This window comes from Cryptotermes secundus, unplaced genomic scaffold (assembly GCF_002891405.2).
Source record: "Cryptotermes secundus unplaced genomic scaffold, Csec_1.0 scaffold136, whole genome shotgun sequence".
In the NCBI taxonomy this organism is placed as follows: Eukaryota; Metazoa; Arthropoda; class Insecta; order Blattodea; family Kalotermitidae; genus Cryptotermes; species Cryptotermes secundus.
In genome coordinates this window covers 474135-498569 of record NW_019718618.1, presented here as the reverse complement: position 1 = coordinate 498569, position 24435 = coordinate 474135, and the positions used below count along the sequence as shown (strand labels likewise).

Genomic DNA, 24435 nt, shown 5'->3' with positions numbered 1-24435 from the left:
TGGACCACCAATGTGTCTTCTTAATTATTGTCACTTATCCGGGGTTCACTTGACTAGTTAGACGGGTTTTTGGATTTGATAATCGAATTTATTGGACCCTTATACAACTGGTTACAACAGTTCACAGGTCACTATCTGACACACTGTCATCTTCCGACTGGACACTCCACGGGAACTGTTCTGACTTCCAACTCAACTCCCCCACTACTCCGTTATACTCCCTCGTACGCCTTTGTGCTTCTCTGTACTCCTGTGTACTCCTCCGGTTGTTCTGACTGTGCCTTCTCATAATTCCTCGGCACGGACCCCACGGGAAAGACCGTCTTCTGTTGTCAGGAATCCTTGTTTATTGATACGTTACCTAGCAGTGGATGTCCTATTGTTGAGAGCGTAACTTCGGGCAGTTGCATAGCAATGGGCACATGCATCACATTATCTACGATTCAGTAACTCTGTAGTCTTATTAGTATGTTTGTGTGTAGGTTATTTCACGATGTTGTTAGTAGCAAAAATAGTAGTATATAGCGTCTGTTATTGTGGTGATTGGTGAAGAATAAGTTTCAAATGATTTGGAAAGAAGCGGTCTTCGTCTAACAGAAATATAATTTAGATATTTACATGCAAAGACTGAGGAATACCAGGAAGAATATTACTTAATATAACAAGTGTTCCTACCGAGATTTGGTAACTGTCCACCAGATTCATACGAATTTTGTGAAAGGTGTCTGGGCTCGATTTTGAATCCTTACGGCGGTAGATGTACAGAGGCTCGATACGTACCAGATTACACGGCGACAATTCATAGAGTACTAATATATTCCGGTTCAGCCTTCTACAGTTGAATTTTCAAACAAATGTGCATTATACAAAACAAAAACAAACTCCGTGGGCTGTAGTTCGCAAACGAACTATACCGACCGAGCGACTGCCGCTTGTCGGCGATGTTAGTGACAACTTTAGCGGATAGAGGGTGTCGCGTGGTCAGCGCAACGGATGCCCACGGCCGTTAATCTCGGTTTCCTAGACTGGAGCCATTATTTCCTTCAAATAGCTCCTCAGTTATCCTCACGAGGCTGAGTGGATCCCGTTCCACATCCACTACTTCTCAGAAAATCTGTTGGCGCCGGGAATCGAACCCGGGACCTCTGGATCTGTAGCCAGGAACTCTGACCACTAGACTACGAATATTGTATTTCTGAACATTACCCATCGTTCTGTCTATTTTTCAAAAGACATAACGTTTCGAAGACTGGATTCTGTCTCCGTCTTCAGGTAAAACCTACTCAGCTGGGCCCCAATTGATAGAGCCAGTACCTATCTCTGGACACCTGTACCGGCGCCAAAAGCATTGTGTTTTGAAATAAGAACAGGATGCTGTCTTTTGATAAAGACAAGACGATGGATAATATCCAGAAACATAATATTTGTGTTAATGTACCATCGTCACACACTTTTACATCATATTTATAAACCCACAGTTCGCTCGGTCATGTTCCTGGTTTGTCATTTCAAGTCCCTAAGCAGACATAAGTAAATATTTAGAGTGGATTTTGTTAAGACACTTGTCGCCCAGCTAGTCAAAACATTTACCTCCCTTTTACATAACCGGAAGTCTTGCTACCCGCAACACATGTGCCTGGCGCCACATTCTTCCAGTTTATGCCGCCGTGTAGTTTTTGTTGTTGTTGTTAGATCAGACTGCACGGTGTCACATCTCAGAAAACCGTCATGTATTTACCGCTGTGACAATGTTAAGCCCCACAATGTCCACGCGCTCAATTTGTGATGAGTACAGGTTGAAAATAACTTTCAGGGACAAAGTTGAAGGACTATATTCTGATCGATAGGTAACTTCTATGAATAGTGTTCTAAAACTGTTCGGTGATAATTGCGTGGGTTTTGGCCAACTGTCCCTTTTCCAAGAAACCTCTTATTTACATTCAGAAAGTACGTCAATTCATAAGTTACTTTGTGTTTGTTGCGTCCCCTGCATGTCTTGTTCTAATTAGTGGTCAGCTGACGTCACTCGTCCTCAGAACATTATGTCTGTAAAGTTTTATCATTTCGTTTGCGTCTTTTTTCGTTTGTTGACGACCCTCACGTCATGAGGAAATTAATTTCCATCTGTTCTGTGACGCGCATTGGATGACGTACTTGCTAAATCAATAACAAAATTTAAAATTCCCAGGAATCAGCAGTTCCTTCAGAACGTTTTATACTATTCATAATCAATACAATTTTATGTAAGACTTGAAACAAGGAGCTGAACTGAATGTCCTGCAGTAAAGTAAGTAGTATTCCAGACATATGTGTCGCTTTATCATTAAAATAAAATGGTAACTATATATACCATATAATTTAACGTTCAGAAAAAGTGTCACTTTCAGATTTCTTGTATGTATCTTGATATTCGGAATAAAAAGCGATTATTCCCTTAAAATGCACTAAGGAGGATGAGGTGAGCAGGGCATGTAGCACGAATGTGGGAGACGAGGAATGCGTGTAGGATATTGGTGGGAAAGCCAGAAGGAAAGAGACTACTGGAAAGACCAAGGCGTAGGTGGGTAGACAATATTAAATGGATTATAGAGAGATAGGATGGAATGGTATTGATTGGATTGATCTGGCTCAGGATACTGACCAGTGGAAGGCTCTTGTGAACACGGTAATGACCTTCGGGTTCCGTAAAATGCTGGAAAAGTCATGACTAGCTGCAGAATTGGCGGCTCCTCCAGAAGGGCTCAGCTCCATGAGTAAGTTAGTTAGTGGTTGATCTTTGTTATTAAGACTCAATGTGTTTTCTGTGAATTGTAAAATATTACATAAATTGACTTCAGGCCTAGAGTGTTAAACTTTGTACGCCTTTTGCTCTTAAGAGCTTTTGTTGTTGGGTGTATGAGCCCCACTCCGATTCTGCTATGAGTAGCAACTGGAATCCTGCGATTTATAAGCGCGGTGAGTATCCACAAAGGGAAGTTTGAAAATCGTTCAAGAGCTGATTATAGTCTTGAATTATGACTCATTTTGGTTCGCGATAAAATGGAAATTGTAACCACATATGTAATATTGAAAACATTAAGGGGATTAACATTAAACACCGTTACCAGAATATGTTTCGAAATTGACAGAAACATACTTGCTAAGTATATTTTTCACACTGATTGACGCTTCGCTGTGATACTAACACAATCATGCGCTCATAGATTGTGTTGTGGCTGCTGCTCGCATCTTGGTAAGGCGTGAACTGTTGGCAGTTATGTGTGGGCCCTGTTCAGCATCAGACCGTGTTTACTGCAACTGCCTTATAATTGTGACACGCAGGAACAGTAGACTTTACTGCTGTGAGATTTTTGGCGAATTAGTCTGAAGCTGAGAACACGTATAGAGTATCAGTACGCAGATACTTGGTAGGTTGGATTTGAAGCCCACGATATAAGGGAGATATCATGCTATCTTATTATACAAACTTTTAATGACACATTCAATACTGTTGATCTTAGACAGTAAGAATTAAGTTACTCCTTTTCCCCTGGAGGTAAAGCGGCCGGGGCGTGAAGTTTCTACTTTTAACATATTGTAACATGACACCTGAAAGACGCAATAGTGGAGGCAGAGTCAGGCGCCCATTGCTAGATAACGACTCCGAAATCATGTTTCCACAGAAACGAATACGACTGAAGAAGCAATGCATTGCGTACAGAATCACGTCGATTCGTACGCAACGCATATAGAAACGTTTCCTTTCGCACGGCATCGAACATCCAAAACACAGCAACAGCGAAGAAGGCTATGACTACTGTTGAAGGAGGTGATCTCCATTCGGTTCGACCTGAACCTTCATCAGGCAGAGAACTAACCAACAGAGTAGAGAAGACAAACAGAAGTCAGAAGAAGAAGGCTATGTTTTATGTGGTGTAGTTACAGTAACCTTTATAGAGTGCCATCACTGTTCGTAGTTGCAAAGTGTTATAGTTACAGTGAGATTGTGTTACAGGTAACTGTAGCTCCGCCTGACGAATATCCAGTAAATCGATTCATGTAATCCTGACCCCATTAGTTACTTGTCGCGTCACCAGGATGCGTGACAGTATGATATTGATCGCCACACCTGAGATCTCGATGAACACACAGGGACATTTCTTCCGTAAGGTTGCCTACTCAAGCATGACGTAACCTCAGAGATGTTTTAGACAGACTATAGATGCAAAAGAGGGGAAAGCCTCACGCTCAGGCCGATGTATTCCCATGGAAAGACGCCTAATTATCCTTTGAAATGTACCCAGTAGCCCCCAACTTTACAGTTCATCACATCGAGCACAGATCGAAATCCCGATGTGGGGATGTGAAGGGAGTCAGGTCACATGTTGACTTAGAAGCACGTGACATATATACACTACTTTTTTTGTAGGCTGTGAGGGGGCACGCGGTAGCATATTTGGTTGAGTCACTATGCTGCAAGCCGGAAGATCACGGGTTCGAGTCCCGATGAAGTGGATTTTTTAATTGACCTAATCCTTCCAGCCGCACTATGGCACTGGAGTCCACTCAGCCTCTAACAGAAATGAGTTCCAGGAATATTCCAGGGGGTAAAGGGCGGCCGGCGCGTAAGGCTGACAACCACAGCGCTATCTGTGAGCCGATTGTCTATAGAAAATGTGGGAGCCTCGACGCCTCACAACCCTTTGGGCCTCCAGTGCCTGTTACAGGGATAGCTTTATCTTTTTATATATACTGCGTGTATTTCACCAGAATTCCTTATTTCAAACGCATACGAAGCAAGTTAACTGTATTTATTTTTTCCATTAATGTTGATCTAAAATATTTTTATAATGAACTTCCTTGGAATTACACTTCAAAGTGAGTTCTATGTTTCTTCCGAACAGGGAGCGCTGTAAGACATATTCTAAGGTTGTTTATGAATGGCTGTGAATTTCTTTGTCATGCTGAGTGGGTAGAAATCACGTGTCTTACCTGAAACGGGTTTACTAATTTAACGTGTTACTAAACAAACTAACTGAGTGTTGGGTCTGAGGCTCTCAAAGCGAGGCTTTCCCTTCGACGTGCCTATAGTGAGGCGTTACGTCACCGCAGTAATTTGTACGGTTTGTGCATAACTTGAGCAGTTGATGCAATTTTAAAACTGGCGCACGTGTAAAGAAATAGCCTAGTGGTTCTCACAGGTACAAGTGAAATGACGTCCAGCGTGTGACGTAACATTTCTTAAACCAGAAACTTCAAAATAACTTCTGTTGCGCAACATTTGAAATTACTTCCCGAATATCGTAGGTTTGAACTTCAATCGATATAATTCTGAAATAACTCCTGTACTGACGTTTGGTAGGTGACATCAGAATCTCCAAATGGCTTACGTCAGTGCGTTTCATAACACTCCCAAGCACAATGTAAGCCACGTGTAAGTAAAGTCTGCTTTCTTCCCCGCGGATTACATTCGCGTGTTTGTTACGAGTCTCAAAATGAAAAAAAATGACATGTCTGTCTTTGTAATTGAGGCACATTATGTCTTCTGTGAAGTAGAAAATAAATCTTTAAGGTAAAAGGTAAAGTTGTCCCTGTGCTTAACTAATTAAGCACTGCACCATGAAGGCGTATGGGGGAGTGGATGTATAGATCCACATTTTCTTGTTCTCGGCACTAGCTGGAGGTGAGTGATCATTTTCACGCCCCGGCCGCTTTATCCCCGGTACCCATTGGATAGGAGGTTATGTGGACCGCAGAGCCGGTCTGGACGAAGTGGAAAAGAGAAAATTCTTGATCCTACCGAGACTCGAACTCCGACCCCTCGGTCTTCCAGCCCGTAACCAGTCGCTATACCGACTGCGCTAGGCCAGCTCCAATGAATGTTTAAGTATTATAAATTTATGCAACTAAATCCCACATTCACGGTAGCCGAGCGGTCTAAGGCATGTACTGTCTTCGTTCGCTTGGGAACCGGGATCGTGGGTTCGAATCCCACTCAGGGCATGGATGTTTGTAAGCGTTTTTCTGTGTTTATGTACAGGTAGAGGCCTTGCGACGATCTGATCACTCGCCCAAGGAGTCCTACCGAATGTGTAAGATCTAGAAAAACCGAAGTGAACGGAGAAGTTCATGGAGGTAGGCCTAGGCCTAGGCCCACTGGGGCTGTAGTGCCAAGGAAAAAAAATCCCACATTGCTTCGTATGCTACACATGTAAACTTCAACGTCAATTAATACGTTGCTTTGTAGTTACACTTTACGTGCAATATGTGGACTCGACTACAGAAGGAATTGCCTAAGTCACATGTGATTGCAGGCATAAAGATGCAGAAGGCTGCGTCTGTGGCATTCCGAGCGGAGAGTATGCGACAGATATATGCCCGTACGAATATGGCTGTTTGTTGGGGTGTAAGGGACGGGTTAGGGGTACTGCGCGCAGAAAATCGATGTTGAAGCCGTCGCTTCCTATACGCCTGCCGCTCGGCGGGTTGGCAGACCCGCTCGATTCTTGTGCTGCATGTGCTGTCTACCTGCCAGAGGGAGGGAAAGGGTTTGCTGAACGTGAGGGCGACAAATTCTGTTGAGCTCTCCACACGTCTGTCCTGTTACATAACAGTGTCACTTCTCCCATTCAACCCAGCATTGATTCCTTTTAAATCATTGCTTGTTTGGATATTCCGCGCCTGATATATAAGTTATCTGGGAATGAAACGTGAAGTTGTCCCTGAGCTTAACTAATTAAGCACTACGATATGAAGACGTCTGGGGGAGTGGAGGTATAGATCCACATTTTTTGACCTTGGAACTAGTTGGAGGTGAGTATTCAGCTTCACGTCCCAGCTCACAGTACCCATTCGATGCTAGTCTGGGCCCCAGAACCGGTTTGGACGACGTGGAGAGGAGAAAAATATAACACTACCGGGACTCGAACTCCGACACTTCGGCCGTCCAGCCCCTAACCAGTTACCACAAGAACTGAGCTATTCCGTGAATATAATACATAATCGAATGAAAAAGTAAGATTCAATACTCAATTTCGGAATACCGTGGGAAATGGATGGAGTGTGCAGAATCGAACTTTATACCTCAGCTTTCGGATTGCGTTCTTACATTAAATGTTCTTCTTTCTCACGAGCGGTTGAAGCCCGTCGCAGGGCAGTGAAGCTGAAAACACAAAACTGACCAACTGCTTTGCCAAGACTTGCAGCGCAATGGCGTGTGGAGAGGAAGCAGAAATGTGCCCCTGCAGTTAGACTCACTTGTGTTACTCCTGTCTCTCTGTATGGACCACTGGGTACTCACTGGTATGAACGTACCGGCACACTCAGAAAGTCACACCTGCGTGTGAAATGTCTCTTTCAATCTTGAGGCAAAATTTAGCGTGACAGTACTAGCAGAAATGATTTTAGAGAACAGTTTTGTCTTCCTGGAAGTAGAGCAGTGAAGTTCGTTGAAAGTTAACCGAAGTTTCTGAGGAACATGATTATTTACTATCTGTTTCATACTGGGTTCATGCTTGCTTTATTCTAGAACGTGAAGATGGAGGTGGCATATTCCTCCGAAACGTCGGTTGCCTTTTAACTGACTACATGGCGTTGTTTTCTAGAAGATAGAACTTCTTATAACTACCGGTGTGAAGACCCTAATTCCTACATGATATTTGAAAATTTTGGTGGAAAATTACAAGTTATTGTGCAGAAAAAGTTTGATCAAGTGGTAAAGATTCGGGAGGTATCCACTTCGAATCTCGACCATAACACCACCTCTCCAACTGGCATAATTCTGCTTAGTCCCTCGACGAAAATTCTAGGATTGTTTCGTGAATTAGTCTACAACCGTTTTCTTTCATTTCATTGTTTATATCATTCACTGACTTCCATCTAGTGAAGAGTTCAAGATTAGTGGAGCTGTACTTCCACTCCCCCATACGTCTTCATAAAATGGTCCTTAATTAAGTCCACAGCCAACTTTATCTACATATCCATATATCTGTCTGTCTACCTATGTATCTATGCCTCTACATCCCTTGTGGACCTTGGTCAGTTTTTTAAGTTTCTTAATGCTATACACAGTCAGCAGGACTCCTTGGACGGGGGATCAGTCTATCGAAAGGCCGCTACCTGCACACATAACAACACACACGCAGAATAAACGCACACACATCCATGCCTCGAGTGGTATTCGAACCCATGATACCAGCGTTCCAGCGGGCGAAGAGAGTTCATGCCTTAGACCGCGCTGCCACCGCGATCGGCTAAGGGACGAATTTATTTTACGATATATTAAAGCAAGTGATTATGTGAAAGCAAAAGCTCATGCGTAGATGTAAGCCTATAGACATAAGGCTGTAGTCTTATGTACTCAGTCAATTCTAGAGGGGTTTCAGGAAGGTATGTTGCATTTGTGATTACTGGATATATAAACTTCGTGCACAGTGCAGCATTTAAAACAACACAACGTTTGGGAACTGGATTTGTTCCCGTCCTCAGGTGGAAAGGTGAGAAGGCACATACACACTTAGGCCCTTTAGAAAGAGTCCAACGTACGGCGTGTGATGTAGTTCCCCGGCCTCTAAGCCAGGATGTAGCGGACACACTGTCGCCTATCGTCCATGGTTTACCTCAGCGTATTCCTCGCATATCCTGAAGAACAGGGCCACTTGGGCCTAACGGGCTGAGGGTAGATTGCACTCGAGTTCCCTTTTCGGCGCGTTAGTAAATTTGAGGTGAAGTTGCAGCGAAATTTCCGCACCCTGTTCTCAAGGGGGTCTGACTTTTCCGTATCTTATTCACACTTCTCTGAAAACGTCGATGAACGATGCGTAAGAGGCGGACAGATGTATGAATATTACTGTGCGGATTTTCAAACTTTATAAAACTAGAAGCCCATAAAATAATGCAACAGATTTATGTGAGCCCACATTATGCTAATCGGTCAGAATGTACAGTTCTGCACATTGTAGCAGGGACCTGTCGGGCTGTACGGTGTCAGTAGGAACCTAAATAGCTTTACAGCCTCTCTGCACCTACAGTAAGCTATAAAATGTTCCTGTACAGTCACGAAAAGTGCAGTTCTGCACACTGTTGCAGGTCCCTATCAGGCTGTACGGTGACAGCAGGAACCTAAATAGCTTTGCAGCCTCTCTACACCTACAGTAAGCTATAAAATGTTCCTGTACACTCCCTAAGAATTCCGCAAAATGTTTCGCCGGCTGCAGATACTGACTTGCTACACATCGCAACAATTCGGTGGGTCGCGACACACGGTTTGACAGGCTACCCATTATGGTTTATGTACCCGTATGTACATACAAAAGCTATTTATTCCTATTCTCAGTGGACAGCGCAATTTGTGCTGAAAGTAATCGTGAATTGCTGACTGAATTACGGGCCACATGTTATTTTAATGAGCACTTTAATGTGACGTGCGCCCTTCTCCCGTAGAAGCAACTTAATACCGATAATGCAGGCCAGTCTATCCACAAGAATGACAGGGGTGGTGATTTAGTTCTGGTATCACGCACATATGCTATGTACATAAGCATGCGCAGTGTAATGGCCGTGTATACAGCTCCAGCCGTACTCAACAGAGCACAGTGGATCTGGCAGAGTGCTCCAAGGATTTCACGTGGTGTATTGGTTATAAGAGGGCCGTAGCTGCGGACTGCCAGCCCTACCCCACAGCGCAACTGCAGCTTCTCGTGACACTTGTCCTCAAATAAAATCCAGAATCCGAAACCAAATTCATGGCCTGTATATATGTATGTAATATATGAAGAGATATATTTACAGGGTGGTCCCAGGAGGAAAGGTTAATATTCTGCGTGGTCATAGTATCGGTCATTCTAAGCAAGAAGTGTATGTGTACATGTGTCCTATTCAGAACGGTTTCTCAGGTAGAGCTGTTTCACTGCACAGTACACTGTACACTGTACAGACGAGCAACACGCCATGTCCTCACACGAGTTGCACCGAGATAGAGCTATTTCACTACACAGTACACTGTACACTGTACAGACGAGCAATACGCCATGTCCTCACACGAGCTGCAAAGTGCATTGTTGTTGACTGTGGAATTTTCGAAAATGTATTACACTAGGTAAACTGTACCAACTTTGCCACTTGAACAGTAAATGCCGGTATTAGAAACAGTACGTAATATCTCTTTCGTATCAACAGTTTTGGAACTGTACAGTGAAATAGTTAGTTGAAGCACTATGCTAGAAGGCGGAAGGTCGCAGTTTCGATTCCCAGTAAGGTAATTGAAGTTTTCAATTAACCTAATCCTTCTATCCGCACTGTGGCCCTGGAGTCGACTTAGCCTCTAACAGAAATGAGTACCAGGAATCTTCCTGGGGGGTAATGGGCGGCCGGTGCGTAGGGCTGGCAACCTCACCGCCATCTGTGAGCCGATTTTCTAGAAAATGTGGGAACCTCAACATCTCACAACCCTATGGACCTCCACGGCCTGTTACAGGGAAAGCTTGGCGCGTAAGGCTGGCAACCTCATGGCCATCTGTGAGCCGATTGTATAGAGAAAATGTGGGAGCCTCGACGTCTCACAACCCTGTGGGTCTCCACGGCCTGTTACAGGGCAGCTTTACCTTTACCCGTATTATTAAGTTCACCTGCTTTATCTCATATGCGTCTGCAGTCCTACACGTCATGGAATGGAGCTTCGAGCCAAACTACTTTCTTTTGTCATGTGACACCGCATAGTCTGATAGACATGCATGAATTTCGGAGGACTGTAGTGCCTCTATCTTCAGAATTCTTAAGTAAGCCAAGCAATATGCTGCTAGTTGCTTTTTACTGGCCTCTTTCTTGTGCTACTCGTTGACACTGAAGATGGCTGCAGTATGTTCCTCCAAAATTTTATTAAACTCCTATCAGGCTACACGGCATCACGCTGCAAAAGAGAATGCCCTGCAAATGGAAGGCATATGTTTATCATCTTCCTTCACTAAGAAAAGACGACAGTTATCTTTGTCCTGAGTAAACCCAATTAAGCACGCTGATACATTCTGTCTGTCAGTGGCTTTGATACACTTTTCCTTGCCCAGACGGCGCCACAAGCAACTGATTAAGCATAATTAGTATATAAATCAGTTGATGTACCTTGGAACAACATTAGGCAGCTCCCTTCTGATGTCAATTAATTTACAAACTATAATCAAAAACACCGGAAGTGGCAAAAGTTACAGGAAGTCCTCGTGGGACGGAAGTGGTTGGTGTTTGGGGCTAACAGCCCACGCCGAATTGCGCCAGAGAGCAACACTAAAGCAATTACCGAAGTATGAAAGCACCCTTTGACGGAAAACAACCGGCCGTCTTTTTAGTACCGGACTCTGGGTTGTATGTGGAGAGAGGTAAAAAATATGGCAATAAGTAGCGGGACAGTGGTTGCCTCTAGCCTCTAATGACACAAGAGACAATACGAGAAGAGTTGATTTAAAGGCAAGTAATGGAAGAAGTGAGAGACACTATATGTCGGGATACAGAATCGTTTGTTAGAAGGTTCCCAGGCTCTGCCCACTTGTCCTTCAGATAAGAACAGTGTGAAAGTGAAGACATTAGAATGGTTAGATGTAGTGGCTTGAGACAAGGGGCTGATAAATTTTGTTTTTTGGAATTAAAGGTGAATTACATAAAATGGAAACATATTTGGTGATCTTGACAGTAAAGGTTTTTAATCTTCATGAATTTAAGTCGACAGGGCTGCATGAGAAACAGCACGCCGTAGGAAGTTGGGGTCAACTCAGCAATCGCTTGAAGACACAGGAAAATGGATAAAACCTGCGTCTCGGTGACCCTTCGTATGATATTCCGGATGCGTTCTGACCTCTCTAGCCGAGAGTCTGGCAACTAAATGATGTAGGACGTTTGCAACATTTCCTGTGCTGTTAAGGAAGAATTCATATGAATTACACTTAAGGAATCAGTCCGTACCTCACAGGAAACATTACGTCTCCGCTACAAAGCCCAACCGGTTAATGCTGTTTAGGGAAACAGTCGCTGTTTACTGTGAGAACCATACGGAACACACAGATACACTCTGTGGGCAGAATGCAGAGTTTTAGTATGTTCAGTCCGTACCTCACAGGAAACATTACGTCTCCGCTACAAAGCCCAGCCGGTTAATGCTGTTCAGGGAAACAGTCGCTGTTTATTGTGAGAACCATTACAAACCCATAAATTCACTGTGTAGAAAAGGGGAGACATTTTCTTACAGTTAAAGCAAATGGTATTTATGATTACCGCTGTGTTTTAAAGGGATGAGAACAACATTGATGTAAGTCATTTAAAGATTCTGACGTCATGTATGAAACGTCAGTATAGGAGTTATTTTAAAATTATATCGATTGAAGTTTAAACCTACGACATTCGGAAGTAATTTCAAATGTTATGCAACAGAAATTATTTTGAAGTTTCTAGTTTAAGATGCGTACGTCACATTGTGGACGTCATTCGAATTAATAAACCGGTTCTCTTGTACTCACGAGGAAACACTGGATTCATCCTTGACACCTGTAGCGGTTTTGAAGTTGCATCAACTACTCAAGTTCATCATCAATTCTACATCTTGTATAATGATTACCGAAAATAGAAACATTGGTACATTCTCATGTGTGTCGTTGATATGGCAACGTGTTCAAGGTTTAAAAAACTCCGTCTCCTGTAGCCCGCAAGGTAATTATACCGACTGAGCGACCGCCGCTTATCGGCGAAGTTAGTACGAACTTTAGCTAATAGAGGGTGTCACGTGGTCAGCGCAACGGATCCTCACGGCCGTTAATTTCGGTTTTCTAGACCGGAGCCGCCACTTTTCCATTCAAGTAGCTCCTCAGTTATAGTCACGAGTCTTAGTGGACCCAGTTCCAGGCCCACTACTTCTCAGGAAATCTGTTAGCACCGTGAATCGAACCCGGGATCTCTGGATCTGTAGACAGGACCTCTGACCACTAGACCACAGAGGCCGTCAAGATGGCGGCAAGCTCAGAAGTTGAAAATGCAATTGCTTGAAAGAAGGGGAGACGTGATGTACTTGTATATTACAAAATTGAAATGAAATATTTCTTAGTAAAATTACTTCTTTTTATAATTTTCTTAGAATTTCAGCCCGTAATATGACACGAACCTCGTTCAGGGATACATAATCTGCCTCATCAACTGCTAACTAGCCTCACTGTGCCACAAGAATTGGGACAGTTTAGTGACTCTGTTTTAGGCTGCGTTACTTTGCTGACAGAATTTGAGATTTATCTCCACAGCATCCAGACAGGCTCTACTGTCCACCCACTGGGTAAAAGTAGTTCCTTTTCCACGGCGACAAAGCGGTCGGGGCGAGAAACTAACTGCTCACTTCCAAGTGCCACCAAGCTTATGAATGCATGGAGCTATACGCCCACTCTCACATACGTATTCTTTCACGTGTCCACACTTCCTTCAGTTAATTCGCTGGTTTGCCCAGGCACATACGAGGCAGACTACTGAAACTTTGGCGGGAAAATTAGAGACATTAATTTGTACGTTAAGTACACAGAGTAAGTGCATTTTTCATTGCAAATAAAATTTAATAACGATTCCATCTTCTGGGATGTAACGCCATGTAGTCCGTCGAACGTAAACGAACGTTTTGAACAGAGTAGATAATGAAAAGTTCAGTCCAGTGTGGCATACAAGTTTATAACACACTGATATGTTGGGTTTTTGGACTTTATCCATCGCCCTGGTTTTTAAGATAACAAAAACACGACGTTTCGGAAACTGGATCTGTTTCCGTCCTCAGGTGAAGGAAAACACCTATTCAGTTGGGTCCCTTAGAAAGAGCTAGCCTCAATCACTCAATCCAGTGATTGAGGCTAGCTCTTTCTAAGGGACCCAACTGAATAGGTGTTTTCCTTCACCTGAGGACGGAAACAGATCCAGTTTCCGAAACGTCGTGTTTTTATTTGTTATCTTAAAAACCAGGGCGATGGATAAAGTCCAAAAACCCAACATATCAGTGTGTTGTAACCTTGTATGTCACACTGGGCTGAACTTTTCATTATCTACTCTGTAATTAATAGTGTGACGGACCAGAATGAGACAAGTTAAAATGAACGTTTTGAAGTAATATACTCCGGAGATAGCGGCGAAATGTTCCTCCGAAACATCGGTTTACTTCAACAGGACTACATGGCGTTGTGTCCAGAACGTGCAATTCTTCATGACCACCGCTGAGAGTACCTCAAATCCAATTTAATAATTTCATAATTTTAGCCATGACAGCGAAACAGTGAAGAGCGCTTTCTGCTGCGGTGTGACTTCATATAATCCCTTAGAAGTTCACAGACGTTTCGGAAGAACGCAGGGTCTGTGAATGAGCGAAACAAGAAACCTGTAAGGGGCAGGCAAGAAGAAGAGTCCCTTCTTAATTACCGGATAATTAGACCTCTCTCTCTCTTTGTCTTTCCTGTTGCTTCCACTTTGGAACATAGGGCATCCGGGAAACGCTTTGTTTCACTTCAGTTTCTTAATCTAAGACAGTCGGTAGGACTCCTTGGACGGGAGATCGGCCCGTCGCAAGACCACTATCTATACAAACACAGAATAAACGCAGACATCTATGCCTTGAGTTGAATTCGAACCCACGATCCAAGGTTTCGAGCGAGCGAAAACAATTTAGAATTTCTAGTCGATTCAAATTTGAAGATATTAAATAAATTAAAACCGAAGTAAGAGGCATCCAAGAATATGTCATGGAGGTTCACTGATTGAGCGCCCAGTGGTTACTACATGTGCCACCCACTTTAACGTTAGTCTACACTCAGCATTCTGCTCAGACAGTGGATTTGCGTGTTTCCCAAGATTATGAGAATAAACAGTCATTTTTTCTCTGAGCAAAATTAATCTGTTTTTGAAGGAAGCAGTCTCCTGTGATGTGGCACTGTACACATTGTGTTAACCAACGTTTCGGAGGAACATTTCGCCTCCATCTTCAGGGTAGAAGAAAAGAAAAAGAAACCCGTTAGCGAACCAGCGTGAGCAGGTGCTAATAGACGGATTTCTTCCTTTTATTTTCTTCTACCCTGAAGATGGAGGCCATACGTTCATCCGAAACGTCTGTTAACACAATATCTACACGGCGCCACATCCCAGAAGACTGCTTTCTTCATAGTCACCGCCATGAAAACCTTAAATCTTACTTAATCTGTCTTTATTTGTATTTGAGATCCAGTGTGTTTTCTATGAGTTATGTACAAGAAAGTCATATATTATTACAGAGGTATACTGGCAATAGCGTTATTCGCATCTTCTGGCTGTTTTACCCAATACTGATGCCTCATGACAACTGCACTGACGACTGCGACTACTCAGCCTCGGGTCCCAGATTCATGCTTCAAATCTGGGCCCTAAATCACACTCAGAGAAAAGTTCTTTTGTCACTGAAGGTTCCGCAGCGGTACCCACAGAAGACAAACGTCTGTGGGATTTGAAGACGTAATACCCTGGATTGTATGCTGCCCGCTAAGCTACTTTGCCCACCTGAGTCAGAGGACCAGGCGGCTTACAGAGATGAATCGTCTGACAGGTGTGAGCAAGTACATGTGTGCGCTGCCGGAGCCATCTGGTGGAGGAATTTGAATTCAGCCATTAAAGTGGCGCATTATTCACTACATATAAAGCAGGCCTATTTGTTTGTTTACCGTGCAAACTCAGCTATTAGTGTCTCTACGGTTGAGCCGTCAAGTAAGTTTCGTAATATTTTGGAACAAAAATTCGTAGAACCAAAATTTTGAAATAAATACAAGATGATACGAAAGCAGGATTTTGAAATGGGCAATATATATGATATAATTTTGGAAAAAAAAATAAAAAATGTACATCGTTTTTATAATTATGATTAGGCCACGTGCTGGACGATGAAGGGATCGGGGTTTATTTCCCGCTAAGAGGAATAGATTTTCCCCGATGGTGTCCCGAGTGTGTTCAGTGCGAAAGTGTAAAATGGTTACCGTAGCGACTTTCTCCGGGAAAAGAACCCTTGGGCATGAAGTTAAGCACTCACATTGAGCTACTGCCGAGAAAAGAATGGTGGAGTTATGCCTCCACTCGCCCATTCGTCTTCATGGCATGGTGCTTAATTAAACATAATAATAAATTTATCTTCTTTAGCAGACAGCTTTCGTACCAATTGGAAGCAACAAGCAGGATTACAGGGTTATGTAATCTGATATATCCAATTGCAAATGAGAGGTCAAGATATTGGGAACGAAAATAATGAGATTTATGAGGCCATAGTTTCTAAATATAAATATATTGTATATCTCCATATGAAACTATATGCAGTCATATATATGTAATGTATACAAGTGGGGTTTAGCTCCAGAAAAAACAACTTTTAAAAGGTATAAATGGTAAAATTATTCTTGTGACGTGTCGTGGAGGCCCATAAGGCTGTGTAACGTCCAGACTCCCACATTTTATAGACAGTCGACTCCCAGATGCTGTGAGGTTGTCAGCCTTACGTGTCGGCCGCCCTTTACCCCCAGGCAGATTCCTAATACTCATTTGTCAGAGGCTAAGTCGACTCCAGGGCCATAATTTTAAGCCTCGAATATTTGAGCAGGAAATTAAGAAACTGTGGAAATGGTGGCTAGTTTTATCTTATTTTCGACCCTGATAATGGAAATAGTAATTTAATCTTAAAAATCTTTAATTTTCTACCAGACTACATGGCGTCACATCCAAGAGGGTACTTAACTCTTCTTACTTGCCACTTAAATTTAGACTCCGTGGCATGTAATCCGGAAGCAAGCTGTACCGACCGAGCGACCGCCGCTTGTCGGCGTAGTTAGTGCCAACTTCAGCGGATAGAAGGTGTCTCGTGGTCAGCGCAACGGATCACCACGGCCGTTAATCTCGGTTTTCTAGACCGGAGCCGCTATTTCCTTGAATTAGCCCCTCAATTATCCTCACTAGGCGGTCTACTTGCCACTTTGAGCACCTAAAATCTCACTCAGGTATACGCATGTTCCATTACAGCTTCAGTCGACTGCCCCTGCTCGTTAGGACACCCGCCAGACCCAAGCTGCTACTGTCGGTTTAGCGCAGTACCCTCCAGTATGTTGTTATGTCTTTTGCAGGTGGAGCGTATGTCTGAGTTGTTTGTTTTCGTGTTTCCGTGTGTCTTGTAGTCGATCCCTTTTAATATGATCTACTTTGTTTTGCTTTCTTGTTTATCTTGTCCCCTCTCTGTACTCTGTTTGTCTTGTTAGTTTCTATCAGTGAACTGAACAATTCGGGCCTTCCCTCTCAATCGATACGTTTAAAGGTAGACTCGAAATTTCGAAATGTTTCACATGATGTGAGTTCTCTTGGACTGTGAAGGTTTTCATGTCACTTTTCAAATAAAATTACATCAAAACATTCGATGTCTTCCTCACTTCGACTGCACTGACGTTGTCAGTTTTCCTGCAACCATTTCTCAACCCATTGCCGTATTTTGACGGTTATGGGACGTCTCCACCTGTAGTCTACCTCCTTTGATGGTTCTATCCTACTTAGTTGATATTCATTTTAATATTATTCTATTTTAATTTCGGGCAGGCGGTAGCGTACTTTGTTTGAGGCACTATGTTACAAGCGGGAAAGTCGCTGGTTTGATTCCTGGTGAGGTCATTGGATTTATCAGTTGACCTAATCCTTCCAGCTGCACTATGACCCTGGGGTCAACTCAGCCTCTAACAGAAATGAGTACTAGGAATCTTCGTGGGGGATAAAGGCTGGCCGGCGCGTAAGGCTGACAGCCTTAACGTCATCTGTGAGCAGACTGTCTAGAAAACGTGGGAGCCTCGACGTCTCACAAGCCTCTGGTCCTTCACGGCCTGTTACGGGGATAGCTTCACTTTTTTTTTACTTTTACCTATTTACATTTAGTTTTCCAAAACGAGTTTTCTTTATGTAAGATTTGAGGCTTTCACGGCGGTGACTATGAAGAAAGCAGTCTTCTGGGATTTGGCACCGTGTATACGTGGTGTTAACCGACGTTTCGGAGGAACGTATCGCCTCCATCTTCAGGGTAGAAGAACCGGTTCTCACGGTCTCTTTGCTTGCAGATTTCTTATATTTTTTCTTCTACCCTGAAGATGGAGGCGATACGTTCCTCCGAAACGTCGGTTAATACCACATATACACGGTGCCAAATCCCAGAAAACTGCTTTCTTCAGAGTTTTCTTTATTTGTCCTTTATAAGAATGAAGTTATCCCTGAGCTTAATTAATTAAGTACTATGCCATGAAGACATTCAGAGAGTGGAAGTATAGCTCCACCTTTCTTAACTTCGGCACTAGACGGAGGTAAATGGTCAGCTGCACGCTCCGACTGCTTTACGCCAGTGGGAAGCGCCCCGATACACATTGGGTAAGTGGCTTGGTGGGCCTTAGAACTGGTCTAGACGCTGCAGAGAGGAGAAAAATCTTATAATGCCGGGAACCGAACTCGAGTCTCCCAGCCCCAAGCCCGTCGGTAAACTGTCTGAGCTATCCCGACTCCCCTATATGTCCCGTGTTTGGGTTTGTTTAACGACGCTTTCAGTAGCTCAGACTCAGCACCGAATGATGGGGTGGTTCAATGAATAAAGAAACGGGAATTTTTAAGGCGTAATTTGGGATATTGTTATAGAATTTTGCTTGGATTGGCTGGCAAAGAGCACGGAAAATCTCAGTGAACATTGTAGGTGTCTTGGACGAGGTTCAAACCGTTCGCTAACCACAACATTTCCGCGTGAACCAGTTTCGGCTTTCTTGACAAAATTCTGTAAGCATTACTCATGTTCCCCATATATGGCTACAGGCCACACCTCTCATAATTCCAAATCTTTACGCAGTCTAGAATAACATAATCTGAAAAGGTTGGAAAATTTTAGTTTAGTTCCCCGATTTCGGACATATACGTCAGACATAATCAGTCAAATGACGTAAACAGGAATAGGGCGATGTCTCATGCGATAATCTGTCCATTATAACCCGGTTCCTTGAACACGTTTCCACTGTCCCTTGTTTATCTTGTTATCCTCTATTCTCTTATTTCCCCTACTTTCCCTCTCATATCCAGCGAGGGAAGATCAGGTCAAATGTGGTTATAACCTTTCATCAATTTAGACCCTACCGTCTCTCGTGATTCGCGTTACCAGGGGAACAGAAACATCGGACCCACGGACATTCTCAAACTGTCAGAACGCTGTGTGTGTTTTGAAGCAAGGAACAGTGGTCAGTTATGTGGGAAAAGAGTTGAATTTCTGTTAAATATTTGCTCCTTACTCTAATTTACTGTTTAACAAATCTGAATACAGTATGTTCCATAACAGTACTAAAATTTTACAGCCGATTATAAGAAGATTTCTGTCATCTGCAATATAACACCTGTATTATGGTGATGAAGATGGAGGCGTTGTGTTCCTCCGAAACGTCTGTTGACTTTCAACGGGCTAGATGATATATATCAGAAGACAAAAGTCTTCATAACAACAGTATTTTTAAAATGGCTTTTGCTAACGGTATTTCAGCAAAATACAAAAAAAGTTCTGCACTTTTCTCAGCTCTCAAATTGGATGAATGTTTGCAGCATACAGCCGCAAATGCGTGGAAAGAAGGAACATCCAAGGCAAGGAGCCAGGAAGAAGACCTCGTGCATGCGAACTCGCAGAATGTGCTCCAACAACGAAATGAGGCGTTGACAAGCGAAGGAGAATGAGGAAATAGAAAAGAAATATACGCAGGAATAAAGGAGTGGGTAAGAAAACAAATAGAAAACCCGTGTCAAAATATGACAGAATATATACAGTTTGGGATATTAATACACGTGTTATCAGGTGAAGGGAAAAGATATTGTGACATTAAAAAGTCAGAAGAAGCAGGCGTTGCTAGGCAGTGGCGCTCTAATCATGTGATGACATTGCTAAATATCGGCCGGCAAATAACAGATATAACGTGATGTTTTCTATGCGATCGGAGCCGTTTTCTGTGTTGTCCGACCCGAGGTTAAGAAACGAAGCCATCGGCTGGAGTCGGTCGCCTTCATGAGTTAGTTGCGGCCGTGATTTAGCTGTGAGATGGTAGCCAGCTGTCAACAACTGAAGCGCTAGTTCAGAGGAATCTACATTGTTGGGAGCCGTTACCGGGTAACAGATAGTGAAGACGGACTGAGAGTACAGAACGTGTTGTAGCAAATTTTAAAGTGTGTAGACTAGTGATAGCGCCTTAAAGAATTGCACTAGAGATTCGTGTCATATCCAGTGATCAATCCAGGCCTCGTGTCTAATCACTTCACGCGTGACGATGTAAAAAAGACACAACTAAATAATATTATTCGAACCTTATGTTTGGCAAAAACAGCTTCCAGGGGAAGCTATTCATATTGAATCCAGTGCTGTTGCCTCGTGGCAATTGTACGGACAGTTGCAGTTAGTCTGCAGGCATTTCCCCCCTCCCCCCGCTCTCTCAAAACAACAAAGTATATCCCAAAAAACGAGTAAATCAGATACTTCAATAACAAAGTCATTTTCAATGTCGAAATTGAAAAAAGAAAACCACAAAACGATGGAACGTAAACACTGAAATCATCCGTAGAGTAAGCTCTGTAATCGGTAAATTTTGCTCAAAATCAGAACAGCTTACGAATATGCAATAATCTGTCATACTCAATTTAATAAAAAATTCGCTGAAGGCTGTTGACATGGCTAGCAGCAATCTCAATGCCGGAACACGAGGCTGCCTAGGCCTCAGAGCTGATGTGGGAGATTTAGAGAAAGCTGTAACAGGTGGGGTCGAGAAAAAGAATCTTAAACTTTCCGGGTATCGAACCTCATTCTTCAGTTTTCCAACCCGATCCACTGAGCTATCCCCACCACAGATCTGGTCCTCTAAAACCGTAAAGTTTCAAGATCACACTCTGCTTTAAATCTTTGCCAGGACACGGGTAGTCCGAATTATTTTACCGTACTTTTCCTCAGGCACTTCAGGCAAATTTTAGGAGAGTACCTCTATTAGGCCGAGATCTCTTTCTTTTCAATTTATCTATGAACCTTCCACGGGGAGCTGGGATAGGTCAGTCGATATAGTAACGGTCTACGGGCTGCACGGACTGGGTTCGATTCCCGTCATGGATAAGAGATTTTTCTTTATTCCACAGTGTTCAAACCGGCTCCGGAGTCCACCCAGCCTCCTATGCAAGCCTCCCAAGGGTGAAGCGGCCGGGCCATGAAGCTGACCACTCACCTCCATATAGTGCCGAGGTCAAGAATGGTGGAGCTATACCTCCACTCCACACATATCTTCATGGCGTAGTGCTTAATGAATTAACTAAAGGGACAAATTTGTATTTCTCTACGATTCCACCATTTGACATTGCATAGTCTAGCTAATGACGTCATGCGGAGGTGGGTAGCTCAGTCCTTACGGCTACGGGCTGGACAAACGAGGATTCGGGATTGGACTGCAGACAAGAGCAAGAGATATCTCACTTCTCGATAGCGTACAGAATGGGTTTGTGGCCCATCTACTCCCCAACCCAAAAGTTACCGGAGGCTCTTTTCTCGGGGGTTAAATCTGTCGCGATGTGAAACTGACCACTCAATTCCATCTTTTGGTGAGGTTTAAAAATACATGGATCTATACCTCCACTTCTTCGTACCTTGTCATGGCATGGTGATTAATTATGCATAGGGATTATTTTACTTCTGCTGACAGCGTCGTAAATAGCGCAGTAAAAAATAGATCATATTAATATGTTCGTTGTTAAACCGTTGCTTCGTGGGTTTGATATCTGAACGGTATAAGCCGCGAGGGGAAGGGGGTGTTCCAGTCTGCGTGCGCCCCGCTCGCCTGACCACCGCCATGCCATCGCTCTGCACTCGTAGTGTGAGTCTTGTAGTCACCGAGTCCGCACGACAAGTATGTACACTTAAAATCGAGTGAAGCCGTTTTGCCAATATAAGCACTCATCACATGCCTGTGTACCAAGCAAGTTGGCTGTAACGTTACACCGGTCTACTGCGTGGCTAACTGAAGTTATTACTAATATTTAACTTGGTTAAACCACGTAATTGAATGTCGTTGTGAAGGGGAAATTTCCCTCCAATATTACTCGTGAAAAGGCGCAAACAGTTGGATGCAAGTCCAGCGTTTGGTTATGATGATATTGCTAAGTTTCATCCTAGTGAAGAAGTGAGTGTTAAGAAGAAGTGAACCCTGTATGGGATTGCCAGATTGTTAATGTGATGAACCAAACCGTGTTTTATTGGTTAACATATCAGTTTTATTAACGATATTAGCAGAGCGTCAAATTGGACTCGTGTCTCAAAAAACATGATAATAAATGGATGTTGAACTATTTTTAAATAACGGTCAGCAAAACAAAATATAAAGCTTTCGAGCGGTTTTAGAAGTGTGTCTTCAAGTCTGTAAACATTCAACGCACAAAGAATGAATAGAATGGGTGAGTAAATATATGATAACCTTTCTTATTTTCTTTTCTTTTTGTGCTGCATGCTTTTCTTTTGATTTTACACTGTTTCATACTGACTCCGTATAGTCCAGTAGAAATTTATCGACGTTCCGGAGCTATTTAGACCATTTTTTAAATTTGAATTTTATTTGCGATTCTATAAGATTGTTAGATCTATATTTTCGTTATTTTAACTACATTAATTTAAATACGCAACCTCCATGTTCTGTCATGATCCAGGATGATGGCAGGTTGACTGAATTATGTTGGCCTAAATCTATTATAATAATTCATCAATGGTGAGAGTCAGTTGCATATGTGAGCGTGTATGCCAGCTACGAAAATGGAATACTCACTGCAGAATACAGAGTATTCATTGAATTCTGCATATAGACTCGTTACAAAGCTGGCAGACGTAAGCCTGGCTAGAAGCCTCTTAGCGACAACCAGACAATATCCATCAGTCGGCTTCAGTTATCTGGTTCCTATTACAATTCTTATCCAGTGTCACAGCCCAATGTCCTGAGATCATGAACCCATACAGACCAAGTTACACCAAAGATAGAGAAGGGACAGGCAGGAGGCACGCGGTAGCGTAGTTGGTTTAAGCACTATGCTACAAGCCGGAAGATCGTGGATTTGATTCTCGATAAGGTCACTGGGTTCTTTCAATTGACCTGATTTATTCAGCCGCAGTATGGCCCTGGATCGACTCAACCTCTAACAGAAATGAGTACCAGGCGGCCGACGCATAAGGCTGACATCCTTACCACCATCTGTGAGACTAGTGTGTAGAAAATGTGGGAGCCTCGACGTCTCAAAACCCTATGGGTCTCCACGGCCTATTACAGGGATAGTTTTATGTTTTTACCTGGGGAAAGGACAGGGATTAGGCAATATTTTCCAGTGTTGGAATGACTCCAGGATCTCACTGAATTATGGAATCACAGGGAGAGATATAGTTTAATTGGATATAGGCTAACCTCTTGACGCGCTATATAATTTAGTACAAGGCATAGACTTCACGAGACTACAGGGGTGGAACAGGTCTTTCCGACAATTCAGCAAAATAGTTCCTCCGAAGGTTTGCTTCCTAGCGGGTTGCCTTAGCTCTAAATTACTAGCTTATATTAGCTGATATTTTACATGGTTCTCGTCAGTCCTTTGACGCAAATGCCAAAACATTATCTCGATTAAACCACAACCGCTTCCTTCCGAATTCTTTAAAAATTCGATATTTATCCTATTATTTGTCACAGTATTATGTTCTGGAGAGTTACGGCATCGTAAAGTGACCCACACAGAGGAAATATTTGTAAAGAGAGTAATAATCGTATTCATTTTCTTGTGGACTTCATACTCTCGTACTGCTCAAGAGCATATGTACGTGTTTGATTTACACCATTAACCCTTTAAAACCCGAAAGAGAGAGAGAGAAAGAGAAAGAAGAAAGAAAGAAAGAAAGAAAGAGCATCGATTTAAGAAGGTTCCCAGGCTTTGCCCGCTCGTCCTTCTGGTAAGAATAAAGTGAAAGTGTAGGCGTTAAGATGATTAGAAGCAACGACTTGAGCAACCCGAATTTGTTCTGAATATTTGAGAATTCGATTCGTACCTCACAGGAAACATTACGTCTCCGCTACAGAGCCCAACCGATTAATGCTGTTTAGAGAAACAGTCGCTGTTTATTGTGAGAACCACACGGTTCTCACACATGAATGCATTTTATGGGCTGAATGCAGGGTTTTAGTGCGTTAAAGTAGGTGATACATATAGAGTAGTAACCGCCGTGCTTTAAGGGGTTAAATAGTTGTGAAGTCAGTATCCGCAGATGACAGAGTTAGACGCACCTTGTGATACTGCCCCTTTTAAGCCACATCATCCTCATTTTCTCCTATCATTGACAAAATTACAATTATTTTTATCTCCTTTCCTACTCTCTCTCTTCGCCTGTCCATATTCTGTCTTACAGAA

The 24435-nt window shown here is 43.0% G+C and overlaps 1 protein-coding gene across 2 annotated transcripts in view; it reads left to right on the top strand.

Moving 5' to 3' along the window:
* The window catches only part of LOC111861709 (teneurin-a), a 461404-nt gene that overhangs the window by 175751 nt on the left and 261218 nt on the right, over positions 1-24435 (top strand). The window contains exon 1 of one of the 2 annotated variants that reach the window (XM_023846500.2): positions 21891-22455. The exons of the other annotated variant lie outside the window; for it this stretch is intronic. Within the exon in view, the coding sequence (XP_023702268.1) occupies positions 22443-22455 (13 nt within the window). The 5' untranslated portion in view covers positions 21891-22442. Of the gene's footprint in view, positions 1-21890; positions 22456-24435 lie in introns of those variants that run through there. 2 annotated transcript variants of the gene reach the window in all.